A 15,138-nucleotide genomic window follows, 5' to 3' on the forward strand; every position below is an offset into this window, starting at 1 on the left:
CGATACGTTCGTCTGGCCTACTAGAGACGCCCGACTGCCTGTCATGTTTTACGAAAATAAACACCTACTGACCAGTGGATTTGGTCGATTCTTCATCACTTTACATGACAATAGGCGTCACGGTAAGCTAGCTTCGTGACTTCCTTAAGGTGAAAGACCCTCGGGATTAACCTAGATATGAAGACCAAATTAAATCTCCACTTAAATGATTGAATACCATTGCTAGACATGGCTTATGATAGGTGATATGGTCCTGCGTCTAGCAATCCTTCTACGGGAGGGTGGGGACTTCTAATAATGGCTTTTCATATCAAAGTAGTGGACGGAACGGCCATAGACGTTATAAAGACACAGCTTGAGCCCCTTTAAATATTCACCACGTTTCTACAAACGTGAGGCTTGTTGGTACATTTCAGTCCTAACTGTACAATGGCTCAAACTAAAGCTTATACCAGCTCCAAGTGCCTGGAAGTAATGTGTTTAAATGGGCCACGTGGATGTTTACAACTGTGAATGTTATGTCTTACTATCCCCGCACAGAACAAGATGCTGCTTGTTAGCTGGTGTGTTATGAGTGAGTTATGCCGAAGGGAAGTTATACCGACTATACTGATATGTTATGTAAAATAAAACTTGACACTATTCTATTTTCAAGGACGTCAGTTGGAAATACGAATCTAGGTATCTGGGTTAGAGCCAGGTGTTGCATGATACATTGTTTGTTTTGTGTGATGTCAGCTGTCCTTTGTCAAAGGTGCTTCCACTATTCAAGGGATTTATCAACAGAATAGGGACATTCCTGACTTCAATGTGGCATTCTGTGGCATTACCATGAAACAGTTGCATTGTTCAAAACTGAATGTTCCAGACACACATACATAGATAATACATGTATATCATCACGCATGTCTACAGTCTGCCATTTTAATCCATTTGGTGTTAAGATAAGGCATAAAGTCAAAAAAAATTTCTGTATCAAACAATTACGACTTGATCTCAGACCGTCTTTTTGTGATCACTAACTACATATATTGGGAAGTCTTCCTCTTGATTGTATGACCTATATGAACATGTATGCTCTTTTTGAACTCGCTGAAAATGTAGTGTACATTACACATGTACTCTCGTTTGCTTTTTTAATCCATTTGTACGTATATAGATACTACAAATTTTACAGTTCTAAATCCAGGGTCCTTAAGACTTTAACTTAGTTGTTTGTGACAATTAAAATAACTGTAGTTGAAGCATGGAGTCATGTTATGTGTACAGATATGTGTTGTTGTCTGTTGCGTTGAAGTAAAAATTCAGGTCTTTTCTCATCTGTTGTAGTTCTTTAAATTCCCTTCTTCTACTGTTGATTGGAAGGCCTGGAAGAAGAATAAAGTCAATGGTGAGAAAGTAAATTGTCTATGATTTCATTTCATTTCATTTCATTTATTTATCCAGGTGATACATATCGCCTTGTCGGCGTTTTTCAATGATACCTGGGGGGTAAACCCCAACATAGTAAAATACAAACAAAGTAACTGAGGATAAAATACAATAATAAATAAGAAGAAAATAATCACTATATACAAGTGTGCAATTAATCATAAGGTAACATAAAGAATCCAACCAAAACATAAATAAGTTAAATAAGTTAAAGCGAAAGGAATTTGCATATCAATGGAACTTATCTCACAAGCATAAAACAATGATACCACAAACCAATATCTTTACATACAGTAAACATAGCAACACAAGATACAATGAAAAATAATCCGAACAAGTTGAAATCTCTGCAAGTTAATAAGAAAACCTACGACAACCAAAAGTAGACTGGTACAAGAATAATGTGCTGTGCACTTCTACTTACACAAATGTTCAATTTTAGGGCATATTGATAGAATGACAGTTTTGTATAATTAAATGAGTTACGAGGAAATGACTAAGTTTACCTTGCCCACTCCACATTCAGAATGAGGTTGTCGTATCCAAAACCGTTGACACCAGTGATCGCTCTGGCAGCATCTTCTCTACGGTGGAAGTTGATGAATGCAAAGCCCTGAAAAAATAAATAAATAAAAATGATAAAAACATTCATACAGAACTATCTTTATACTGGTAACAGATAAAAGTGATAAAATACTTACAGTAAATGGTATAGGTAAAAAAAGAAGTAATTTCTAAAGCATTTTTGTACCTAGAGTGTTCATACTAATATACACGAAAAAAGTTGCAACTTGCAACTATCATTATATGACCAGTCTTGGCTATTTTCTAAAGTAAAGTTGAGCACAAATCTGACCTTGGATTGGTGCGTGACCTTGTCCTTTGCCAGGTAGATACGAGAAATGGCGCCGAAGGGTCGGAACAGCTCCTGGAGGTCCGACTCTCGCGTGTCCTCAGACAGGTTTGTGACACGAATCGTCGCTTGGTCGTCTGTAAAAAAAAAAGACAGTGTCACTTCCTTCTGTTGTAAACCTGTCACAGTGACACTTACAGCATACCCACATGTGTAACATTTAACGCATTTTCAACCTAAAATAAAAATGGTTAGTTTGAGCAATCTGACGCAACTTCACAAAAATCTCACATGATATTGCTTTAGAGGGTTCAAAATTAAGGTACATGTCTTAGGCCTTCTGAGATGTCCAAAAGGCCTACGTTCAAGAAAAAGAAGTGAGCTCACCCCTCCTCTGTGCCATGGACTCTCCCGGGCCCCTGTTGGCTCCCCTCAGACTGGGTGGAACATACTTCCCTCCCGCTGGTCTGGCTGCAGCAGCCTGTTCACCTACAGACAACACAACACAAACATACAGCAACTTTCACAAAAACAAACATTGCAGTCACACTGATTTTCAATTGACAATAGTTCATGAAGTGAACTGTTCACAGAAGTGATTTGAAGCGCAAAAATGGTGAAAGTAATGGTGAAAGAGAGAATAACCAAGACTTACTTTTCTCTAAGAGTGTAGAGTGAGAGTGGAAGACAGAAGAGAGAGGTTACACACAGAAATGACAAGAACATCACAAAAGTGGAGTTGAGAACACAGAAAGGAACACCAACTAGCTTGAAGAGGATCCAAGGGCAAGACTCAGTATGACATGAATATTCCAAGACTGTGGACACACATGGTCCTAGGAACACTACAAGTGTGTAACATTACTGATCAAGAAATGTATGTCCAAGCAGATGTTGGGTAGAAAGTTGTAACACTTTAACACTGCTGTATTTGCCTAAGAACTAGTTGTGGTAGAGCACTCCTGGTAGAGACTCCTCTACCCCAACATCTGCTTGGAGGAAAGGAATACATAGCATCCAAGAATACGTATAGGATTACTATCTTAGACATGCAGAAGGTTCAAGATTAGGACACATCTAAGACGTCTGCACGTACCACCCTTGGCTCCTGCCGCTGCCTCTCCAGGCTTGTCTGACTTCTCCAGCTCCTCCTGGATAGGTCCCAGGGTGTCCTTGTACGGACACTTGGTGGTCCAATGGTCGCCCTTACAGATACGGCACTGCACAATCCTGGTACCCTTCAGCTTAGCCATGGGGTCTTCTTCTTTGTCGTTCAGTGCTTCCTGTGGACATAGTAGAAAAATAACCTTATCCTAAACACTATAAACCTGCTTTTCTGACAATTTTCCAGTGTCACTGACGAAAGGTAGTGGATGCTACCTGAAACATCTGACTGTTTCCAAAATCATATCCAGTTGCCTGAGTAACTGTTTTTGGGCGTATAACTAGAAAGGCAAATGATTGAAAAACGTGGAGGACTGACCTCTTTGTTGGTGACAAATGTCATGAAGATGTCATCACAGATGGCTGTGGTGGAGGGGTTTGGACCTGGACCATCATACTCCGAGTCACCAAACTTGGGCCAAGCCTGGGGGGTTTGGGGAAAGGCAACATTTCAAAATGGTTCAGACAGATGTGATGAGTACTGGTAGCTGAAACCAAAATATAAAGGCTGGGAAAAACACTAATGTTGGGGAGACACAGCATAACATTAGAGGTACCTGGTACATGTTAATGTATAGAGAAATCTGTACCTTAGACTAAAGGTATATTTTAATGTATAGAGAAATCAGGAGCAGGACAACTCACCTTTCTTCTTGCAATAGTTTTGGAGGCTTTCCTGGTCTCCACCCTGTATGTTCTGATAATCTGTCAAACAGAATAGAATAGATGTCCTGTTAATGATAACATACAAATACTAGCTATCAATACCAAAGTTCAAACTTTCAAACGACAAGTTTCGAACTTTAACTACGTACACATGTTACATGTGAAATATGCGAAGCATGTATGGCAATCAAAACTATATGCATACAAATGTATAAAAAATGTATAAAATAATCATTCTTTAATGCAAAAGCTGACCTTGACTTTCTTCCCTTCGTCATTGATGCTGTACTCTGTGATGATCTTTGTGTCTCCATCGATCACTTCCTCGGGTGGGGGAAGCTCTTTAAGGAACAAGATATCATGACAAGGTCAGGTTCAAGTACAAAATCCGCACAACACCAAGGAAGTGTATGTATGATGTCTCCGCACATCCTCTCATGCTAGACACTTGCATTTGTCAAGTAATGGCCCTGGTGTACTAGCCTGAACTCTATGCTTCTTACTGCAATAGGATTGGTCAGCCAACAGCCAATCAGATACTCCCACTCTTATTGTTGAAAGGATAATTTCAGGCCAATCACATAACTGCTCACAGTGAAGAAGCAACGGGATTGGCTGCCTGCTCACAGTGAAGAAGCAACACGATTGGCTGCTGGTAACTTCACATATACAAGGACTAAAGGAGCAATCCTGACATGAGAGAATGGTTTCAGCATAGCCTTTCCTGGAGTGTACAGTCTTCCTCAACTGTTGTAATGAAAAGTAAGATTGGACAGAAAATCAGGGAATTCAGCCAGCACCTGTGAAGTGTGAAGGTTTCCCTTACCTTCATCAGATATGGTGAGGAGGGCGTCTACTACATTGGGTGATCACAGAAGAACAATCCAATCAACAAGAACCAATTATGGGTTTATACCATTTAAACCTTATACACTGTAGGGACTTCCTAACAACATACAAATTTGATAATAGAAGAAAGAGGACAGAAAGATGCTGTACATATACACATGTAGTCAATAATATGTCATGTATTTTGATCATGAGAAAGGACAGCTCTACAACAATCATGTAATTTTGACAACACCACAGGGAAGGAGACTCTTAAGACTGAAAATGCCAAAGGGTGGGAACAGTTTCAGTCTAACCCTTGTTGGTAACAATTACATGCACTTTGCTGTTTATCAGTCCAGACACCAACATTCACAGATACATGTAGTTCATATTTCAGCCTAAACAGACAAACTGGTCCTAACTGATCCAGTGGACAGTCTACATGTAACGTGTGATCAAACAAACCTTTGCTTGATCCAGAAGTAGTGGGGACTAATACAGGGACAGAAAGATAACATTTGTATTATCAATTACAATGTGGAATATTCTTGTAAAACTGGAACTCATACAGTTGGAGACAGTGGCCATATGTAACCTGGGTTGGTCAGTAGCAACTGTGGTCAATATAAATTTTTGGCAGAATCTTCTCCCAAGGGAAAGCAGGCTCATGCTGTAATTATGATGGTGTAGGCTCCTGTCATAATAAAAAAAAGGTAAGATGTAAATTTATTTTAATTAATTCATATACTCACCATCATCAACATCTTCATCAAGGTCTTCGACCTGGTCAGCCCAGCTAGGTTTACTACAAAACAACAAAAACACAAACATTAAGTTGTACATTTTCATATTTTTTCATACACATGCTACTAGTCCAGCCGACATAGATTAAAATTTTTATCATACTTTTTGTCCGTGCCAACACCATAATTTATGGTTTCTTACCATAATTCGTAAATAGGTAACAAAACTGATTTCTGTTGAAAGCAAAATTTGCTTGTTTTGTTGCCTTATATATGATTACATAATCATGGTCAGCACTGTCTGCAACTCCTAATAAACATATGGTAACCCATTATGATAATTTAAAAGTCATAAACATCTACTAGAATTGCTACTGAGCTATGTATAATTTTCATTTTCTGAAACATTACATAGATACAGTTTCAATAAGTTTTTATGATAAAATGGTGTCAGTCAATCATTTGCTGCAGTAAAACTTCTTTATCATAAGTCAGATGGGTGAAAATGACATGCTTGCAACACAAGGCAAAATGCGCTACGTCAAAGAGCAAATTTAGCGCGTATATACTCACTATCGATCTGAAAGATTTATATCTATGAGCTATGAAGTGTGTAAAAAGTAATTAAGTTACTTGTCTGGCTCCACAGACGGCATTTCTGCTTCTTTTTGGGTTGAAAATCGCCAAAAATATTTCACAATCCTCACGTTTCCCGCAAAGCAAATGGCGCCTGGTTTAGGGGCTGATGGGTAATTATTGACGAAGGTGTTTTTTTTTCATATAAAAGTCACAAAATGACAAAAATCTATAAATAACTTGTCTGTCAAATTTCAAATCTTCAAAATTTAAAGTTTGTGCCCCTTTTTAATGCTAATATTTCGCGAAACCAATCTTGGTTTTGTTAAAGGGTCGAAGGTCATGTTGCAGATCAACAAAGATGGCGGAAAACTTGAAGAAACTGAAGAGAAGTAGACTAGAAGAAGGCCCTGAAGGCGAAGAGGTGAGTGTGAGCGATGGAAATTCTGTACAGATATCAATATTAGGTACATATACAGAGTTGGGGCTGTGTTTTGAGTATTGGATGTGGCTAGTTTCATGGAAAAACACCAGGAAAACGTCTTGGTCGTCTGCTCTGAAACCATGTGCCTCTCTCCTGATCGCAGTCTGTGTCATAATCTTGCTGTGTAAACTCGCGTACATAGTGTCTTCAAACCCTCGGTTTGTGTAGTTCTTTAAGAAGTCGTAACTATGAACGTTATACACACTTAATCGTGATCGGTAATCATGACAGATGTGTTCACACATGTGACTGTAAACCGTCCAATAGTACCACCTACCGACTTTAGTGTAAACTGCATGTCGATTTCGGTCACGGGCAAACTTTTATCATATTGTCGGCGTTATCGTTTGTATTTAAGATATTTTAGAGGCATCCTAACTATTTTCTAGTACCACTTTTATGACACGACTGTCTCTTTATATTTTCCAAGGATGCATTTTTTTCCTAATTACAGCGAAGAGATTGGAAGAAATGGAAACAACAAAGTGAGTATTATCTGTATAGTACAGCCATACAATAATGATTAAGAGTTTTACATTAACATGTGAAATAACTATAAGCACAGTAACTAACCCAAAATCTGTTTTGGTTATGTATGTTATGTTGGAGTGGTACAGGTTAGGTGCAGGTAGACATCAGAAATACCTGCACAGCTTTGACTTTACCTGCACTAACCTGCATATGCAAGTGGTATGTCAATCCCTGATATAGAATTTGTTAATGGTTAAAGTTCATGCTGTATCCCCAAAGGGGGTGTTATGGTCTCTGTTACTTCCATGTAACCTCAGGCTAATGTTATTAAAGCTCATTAAAATGTCACAATAAACAGGAAAAGAATATATAGTGTAAGAATTAATAAAAGGTATGAAGGCAATGATTGACTATGCAAGCTTGGTACAAACTGTATCTTGTTAAGTATTCACTATAGTATGGCAAAGCTATTATCAGTTATCAAATTTAAATTGTTGCCAACCTAGTTTGACATAGCTAAAATAAGTTCCCAGTAATAAATCTGTATATGAAATAAGATTTCTCACTCAATCGCGGTCTTTAAAGTACTAGTTGACAGAAGTAAACATCACAGAGACCTGTGTTCACACACAACCCTCAGTAATGTTACAATATCATTTAGGGGGTATAATCCAAACTAATGAGTTGTGCCCTGCTGTCGCAGTCCATGTCATTACTCATTACTTTGCCTGTGTCTGTGGTTTTGGGGATGGACCTGGTATTTTCAGTTCTGATCATTTCAAAAAGGTTATCTGTTCAAGAAATTTTGAACAACCCATTTTTATTACTAGTTGTCCCCTAACACCATAATTCTCCATGATTTTTTAATGGCAACAGTATTATAAAATCGTACTTTCAATTGTGACATAGTTTAAGAAAAGGTAAAGATAATCCATCACAACAGTAAGCAGTTACGTGCAAAGGGAATTTGCTGAAATCATCTTTCTAAATGCCCTTTGTGTATTTTGTTTCAAAATATTAATCTTCATAAGCATTCCGTTGCTAAACAAGTTTTACCAGACAAAATTTTAAAACTCTTTTAAAGATGTATTGGTGATCATATCCTAATAGTCATAAATCAGCATTTTAGTATGTTTTTTTTCTTAAACAAATAGATTTTGCTTGATTAGTGAGTAGCAACTTTTGTAACCACCCCTTTACCATGCCACATCCCCTCCCTTCCCATTAAGAACACATCTACAAGCCCCTCCCCTGTGACTCCCTGCCATATGATTAGTGCTCACTCCTGCTGATGTGATTAGATTATGTAGTCTGTACTTGGTGGCTTGTAGACAGACCATGCCAACAGCACAGCACAAACAATGGGAATCACCCTGTGCTGTGTCGACGTCGAAGGTTGGTCATATTTCATTACCTTTTCAGTACCTCCTTAAACTAAAGTACACGTACATAAGAACTTTTCTGTTGTCAAGAAGTTATATACAATTTTTGCAATCTTTTTTTACAATGTTTTGAACAGCTACAAGAAATTTATGTCGTTTTATTAGAGAATATGGCAGTTTATTGACTTACGACATGATGGTACTTTATTACGTTTAAAGAAATGTACTTGCGTTATCAACAACTACATTGTATGAACACATCATAATCAAAGGTAAAGCAACAATTGGGTTCAACATAAAGGTTCAACATATAGATAAGCAAATGTTCTAAACTAACTCATTTTTTGTAGGGAAAAAACATTCTTTTGCTTTATTGCAAAAGTTATTACTAGTTACATATGTCGATGAAAAAAATAGATATATTTTGATCTTGGTTATTGTTTCACTAGACCTCTTTGTCGGAAGATTTTGCCAGTGAGTTATCATGTCTTCTTCAGTCTTCCCAATATTCCCCCAAAAGTGCCCCTTAAACACAGTATTTGTTGTATTGTATGTGTCATGATGAACTGTACCCTTCCAGGCACACCAGGGGGGAACTTAAGTGGCCAATATCTCCATCAATAATTTCATTATCTGCAGGGAGTTGAACAGTATGTCAATAGCAGACGTGTCTGTAAATGGTAGACCTTATCGATTCTGGCAAGTTTTTTTTCATACCTGAAAAAAGAAAATTTCAATTTACACATTTGTCACAAACTTTCATAATCTTTGGGGCTCAAAAGCATCTTTCAAAATTCATCTTTTTATGACTCCCTCTGTGTGCAAAACTTCCATAAAAGAAGAACTACTCTAGGGTAAACCATTCATGAACACATAGGCATGTACAAAAGTATGTGTCATTCAAATGTTTGCCATACATTTGATACTACCAATACATTTACAATTGATACTAGTAATACATTAACCTTAGACAATATTAACCTTTACCCTGCTATGAACTCTTCTATAAACATCTATTCACTGGTCACAGCATTGCCAGCAGGGATGGGGTTAAAGACATTTCCAAGTCACAATCAGGTTTGGTCCTTTCAGAAATTCCAGCTAAACCAGTTGCTCTTAGCCTGATTGCCCTTGGACCCGTGGAGAATTGAAGGACAAAGAAAACCCACAAAGACTGTGGAGATGTTGTTAGGCCAGATTGGACCGTCTGGAGGGATCAGGCCAGGACAGTGGAAGTTAAAGATTCGTTTGTCATCTTAACTGCAGAATTCTTGTACAGTAACTGGTTGAACATTGGCAGAGAATAATCACATTTTTGTAGAACTGACTCAACTTTATACTATTGAAAGAATTGATATAGAAAGGTATCAATTATTATTTTGATTGTTTGATTACCTCTCATTCTGTAATAATTGACTTGGGTAGTCCAGATATATTGCTGTGTTTTACTGTAGTGATTTTCACACATTTACTTTTATACTAGACATTCTTCACTATTTTACCCCTTATGTTATTCTTTTTTTGCTGTTTAATGCCATTGCTTGTTGATCATTATGAATCATAAGAATGTAAAATACAATACAATACAATAAAATACCTACCCCATTGTGGAGTCAATGTTGCAACTTCAAGGCCAAAAAAAAGGTTGAATATCTTTTGCTGCGGAAATTTAGGCAAGGGAAAGTGGATCTGTTCTCTACTTATTGGAGTCAATTTGTCTAGAGACACAGACGAAATTCAATTTCAGAACGGTGCGCTACAATCCTGTTGTAGCAAACATTGCTGAATAATAGATAGGACCTCTGTGTCTTGGTGCAGTTAGGAGACAACTGAGGATGTACAGGGTCAATTTGGGAAATCTCCGGGTCAGTTCTCACAAGATGACACATGGTCAAAGAAGAAGTTTCTGACAGAAGGGCACAGATACAGGAAGGTCAAACATTTTAATGAAAGGAAAATTTCCGTTTCTAAGGAAATAAGGTTAATGGATTGAAATGCTCAGGAAGTAACTTTTGGATGTTTTATATGTCGGATAATAATTAGTAATGATTTGAACTTTTCTAAAGGAATATTTTTGTAAGGCTATATGTTCATCATAAAGTACACTAACAAAATTTGATTATGAATCTGAGACTGAATTTGCTATTGAGAACATTCTGTTTCACCCAAAATGTTTGCATTCCTGATTGTGAAGTAATGTTACTTGAGTCCAACAGAGCCCCCTAGCAGAAGCTGAAGGAAATTCAAAAGATTTTTACTTACAACTTCAGAAAATCTATTGTAGATACAAACATTAAAGTTTTACTTTCTTCACCAGTGCATTGTTTGAATGTTTCTAATCACAAAATTGCATTGAATGCAAAGTTAGCATACATACACCCACTCAAACCGGCATTTCTTTAGGTCCAAGTCCATCACTTAAAGGTACATGACAATGATGAATAAGACCCTGTACAGATTACTGGTACATGACGGCTGGCATTCTGCCCTGATTGCATCAGTGCGTTTTTCGTGCACACTGTTCCCATTAGCCTAATGATTATTGTCTAAACCAGCTTTGTGTTTCTGTTCATAGCTTTTCAAAAGAAGATTGGAACAGTGTCAGATAAATGAGCTGTAGTGAGAATGGGACTATTATAGTCTCTTTGAAGTGTCTGTGATGGGGTGATTGGGCCATACAGATGGGATTAGAAACTAGCAAATGGTCATTTGCACTACCTCTTTGTATCTGTAGCCTTAATGGTCTATGAAGCCGTCATTTACCAAAATCCTTGTAGTTCAGTTCTAGTGTTGAAGAAGATTGAAAAGATTTGTTAGCATTGATAAGCTATGGGTAGCAAGCTAATTATGTTCTATTGATGCAGTTTTGTACCAATCAAAATGTCATGCCACATGCTGACCGATGACAGTGAATTAATATGTTTCTGTTCAGAACTTCAAAACTTCTTGATTGCACTTAGAAAGGCCTCCAAATCCCAATAAGTTGCCCAATATGCATGCCAATAACAAATATTGTACAATGTCAGGGTTCTCAACTTCTCACCAAGATTTTTCACAGCGTAGGGGTCAGGTACAGAAGGGCAACTTTCCTGTGGTGCAAGTCACGCATGGAGTCCCAACAACATGGCAACAGCAGGGGGTCTGGTATTGTCCCTAAACAATTTTTAAACTTATAACCCCCTGAGACACTATTTCTCACGTAGTGATGGACAGATTTTGTAAACTTAATGTTTTGCCTTTGTTATAGCTTCATTTTAAAGTTTTAAAAATATTTTTTATTTTTTGAAAGATTTAAAAATTATGAAGGTTCTCCCATAAAAACACCCCTATGCTGGTTGAAAGACAGTGTAGGGGGATTAAATAAAGCATACAGTAGAAGGTTCAAATCACAACATAGGAGGTTCAAATCACAGCATAGTGGGCCCCTATGCTCAAATACCCTACTGAGAACTGTGATGTTCTAGCAGTGCCCTTCTGGCAGTCCTGTCCTTGGTGCTGACCTTCAGGTGCTTGTCTCATTACAGACTCTCCCCTGGCACCAGCAACTCACCAGGCTTGTCTTTTAATTACCAGTTAATGTGCTCTTTTCTGTGTAGCCTCACTAAGCCAGGCAACCTTGCTCTCATTACATACTCGCATCAGTGATCTTACAGCAATAACTTTCTTGTTAGGAGTTTACAATGATTAATGCCCATCCCCCCTCCCACCTCTTGTCATTATTATGCATAAGACACATTACAAACTGTGAAATCTTCATAGATACAGGCAAGTATACAATTTGAATGAACAGTGCAGAAAGGTATAGGTCTCCAGAATGTTGTACAGTTGGCCAAACATTTGTCATAAAAGCAAGCCAGCTGAATAGGTTGGATTTGACCTATTTGTTATGTGACATTGATAGAGCTTTGTGTTTAACAGGGTAGACGTTGTGTGTGATGTTACTGTACCTGCACAGTATCCTGACTGACAGTTTCTCTCTATGGACTGAAGGGCAGTTAGAAGGTTAACTGAGCCTAACATGGCTGCTACATCCAATTCTACTACATTGTAGTCGGCTGGCTCATACTTTTTTCAGGAAGGCCAAAACCTGTGAAACCTTTCACTCCTGTTTGTTTCCTTAGCAGTTACAAGGTTGGTTGCTTCTCCCGACCTTGAAATAAAAGTGTGACGGTAGCTTCCTCTACTGGCTAAAGCCCCATAGAACCACAGTAATGACCCACACGTTATCTACACATAAAGATTACATGAAAAACCATCAGGTTTGATTCATGGTGATCTGTAGCCTGTTGTATATGTAGTAGGCAGAGACACTGCCTCCGAGAGATGGCCCATCATCTGCCCCCCTGAAGACTGCATAAGTAATTGCTCACATTTACCGGGCTTATATGCACGCTGCACTTTGTTAGAGCAGGGAGTGTGTTTAAAGTGTGGCAGACTGAGTGTCTAGACACAGGGGTTTTTGTAGCCCTGGGCTGACAGGTACTTATAGAGGGTTATACACCCCACGAGAGCCTCAAAGGCAGCCGAAAGACCTCCGCGGCCGCGAGAGAAGGTATAAAGGTATAAAGAAGTGGCAGGGTCAAGTGCACAGAAGACGAACTTGCTTGAAGATGGAAACGGTACTGCGCTGTGTTCAGGACGTGGAGCAAAAAGGTAGTGTTGGATCATTTTCTCGAGTTTGAAATTATTTTCTGCACTGATGCAAGCAGTCAGAATTTGTTTTTTCTTTGCAATTTGAGAAAGAACCTACTTGGCCTTAACTAATAAATCCTGTATTCTCTGGAGTCATCATTGTGTAAATGTATCAAGAATGTATTTTATACAATTTTGATTTCAGCCTACGTTCTGCTGCAAGCTGTCAGAATTATTTTTTTTTTAATTTGAGAAACAACCTACTTGGCCTTAAGTATTCTTCAATCATCATTATAAATGTAGCATTTTTAACTCAAGAATTTACTTAATACATGTATACAATTTTGATTTCAGCCTACGTTCTGCTTCTATTCATGATCTCGTTAAATTGTGTTCCTTTGTGACATTTAACCAGAATGTCTGCATGTAGCTAACTTGTGATCCTTAAATCATTTCAGCCTTCAAATTTGCAAATAAAACATAATTTTAATTGCAATGTTTAGCAAATTTTGTTGCCCATTGTGAGTCCTGTTTACTAACCAATGTTTATCGTTAAAAGTGTGGGGAACAAAACAGAATCTTGTATTAGAAGAAAAAGGTTAGCTCTGTCATTTACAGGCAATGTAAAGTATAAATTTATGGAAATGTTGAGTATTTTTACAGCTGTGCTTACTTTGTGGTTGATTTAACATTCCGTACATGTCATGTTTTTGCAGTGTGATCACTGTATGGTGACATAAGTGCATCCATGACATTTGCTATTTGGAACTGGTCCAAATGTGTTGGTAATGTTATATGTACGTAACCACAATTTGTCTGCAAGTCAGTCTATCATGATTTGTCTTCAAGTAGGAATTTCTGATTTGTATTCAAGTAGGAATTTCCATTTTTCAGTTCTCAGAAAGCTAACAATTGTAGCTGGTATTTTGCAATCGATATGTTACAAGTACTTTCTAAGCAGTAAATATTTATACAGTAATTATAAGTAGCTCTCTTGCCATTGATATCAAGATCTCAATTACTCGTCAACAAGTCTACTTTGACTGGCTGCTTGTGCTCTCCTCAGACATTTAGACTAGAGCAACATTTTGCTTTTGGCTAAAAGTCAGCCCCATGGCCCAAACAAACAAACAAACTTCATGAATTTCAAGAAAATTAAACAAGCAGTTGTAGACACAGTGGCTCTGAAATTGTAACAGGGATGTGCAGGGCCATTATTCCATTGCTTAGGGAGATACCTCCCACTGCTAGTGCAGTGATCCCCACTCTAAACTACATTTGGCAACTTTGTAAGTTTACGGATCCCTTAATCTATGTTTAGCATGCTGCACTGATGGACTCTTAATGACTTGTGCTTAAAGGCTGACTTCACAATTTCCCATGCAGACTCTAGGACTGATGCTATCTCAGTTCAGTAAATGCTGAGGAGACTTAAAACTCAATTCCTTCCCCACGTCTCAGCTATTTATGGCTGTTGATATGAATCTATAATTTTCTGACTAAGTCTCTCCGAAGGAGGAAAGCTTATGGTGTAGATTCCCACTCCTTCTTTCTTTCTTTCTTATCTAAGTATTATGTATGAGGGTCTTACGTGTCTAGCTAAGATTACTTTGAAAGTTTGTCAGCGTTCTTTTAGGACATTCAAACAACTCTTTCAGCAGCAGTTTTGTCAAAAGGCTACAGAGCAGTTTCACGCTTTCCATATTGATGGCCATATTGGTGGGACATTTGGTTCAATATTTGCATTTCAATGGATTGTAGGCCAAGTGTACGCAGCATTTTTGTGTTTCATTAGCAGGTTTCAAATATTCTTATGGTATATATTCTCCCCTTTGAGCTGTAAGTATTTTGATAGTACAATGTATTTGTTTAAGAGTGTCAGAAGATCTTCGACTGTCTGAAAAG

At 37.9% G+C, this 15,138-nt stretch overlaps 1 protein-coding gene across 3 annotated transcripts; it reads right to left on the reverse strand.

Moving 5' to 3' along the window:
* Positions 1-1,316: 1,316 nt before the first annotated feature.
* Positions 1,317-6,423, reverse strand: LOC109466181 (eukaryotic translation initiation factor 3 subunit G-like). Of its 3 annotated transcripts, XM_019763844.1 has the most exons (12): positions 6,322-6,423; positions 5,698-5,750; positions 5,411-5,437; positions 4,941-4,970; positions 4,370-4,455; positions 4,094-4,153; positions 3,768-3,872; positions 3,381-3,567; positions 2,672-2,773; positions 2,288-2,421; positions 1,938-2,044; positions 1,317-1,367 (listed from the first exon to the last, which is right to left on the reverse strand). In XM_019763844.1, exons 1-12 carry the CDS (start codon positions 6,342-6,344, stop codon positions 1,349-1,351), a joined length of 933 nt encoding a protein of 310 aa, XP_019619403.1. In that variant the 5' UTR covers positions 6,345-6,423; the 3' UTR covers positions 1,317-1,348. The 3 variants fall into 3 exon arrangements, with proteins under 3 accessions (XP_019619403.1, XP_019619404.1, XP_019619405.1); XM_019763845.1 differs by lacking the exon at positions 4,941-4,970; XM_019763846.1 differs by lacking the exons at positions 4,941-4,970; positions 5,411-5,437.
* Positions 6,424-15,138: the final 8,715 nt, after the last annotated feature.

The sequence above is a fragment of the Branchiostoma belcheri genome, unplaced genomic scaffold, assembly GCF_001625305.1.
Source record: "Branchiostoma belcheri isolate BF01 breed outbred unplaced genomic scaffold, Haploidv18h27 scaffold16, whole genome shotgun sequence".
Lineage (NCBI taxonomy): Eukaryota > Metazoa > Chordata > Leptocardii > Amphioxiformes > Branchiostomatidae > Branchiostoma > Branchiostoma belcheri.

Bases quoted from the DNA above. Each gene is read 5' to 3' on its own strand.
- LOC109466181 (XM_019763844.1), bottom strand. From the start codon at position 6,344: ATGCCGTCTGTGGAGCCAGACAA. The intron at 5,438-5,697 runs GTGAGTATATGA...TCCCTGTATTAG, and splicing joins TGATGAAGATGTTGATGATG to TCCCCACTACTTCTGGATCA. The intron at 4,971-5,410 runs GTTTGTTTGATC...CACCCAATGTAG, and splicing joins TACTTCTGGATCAAGCAAAG to TAGACGCCCTCCTCACCATA.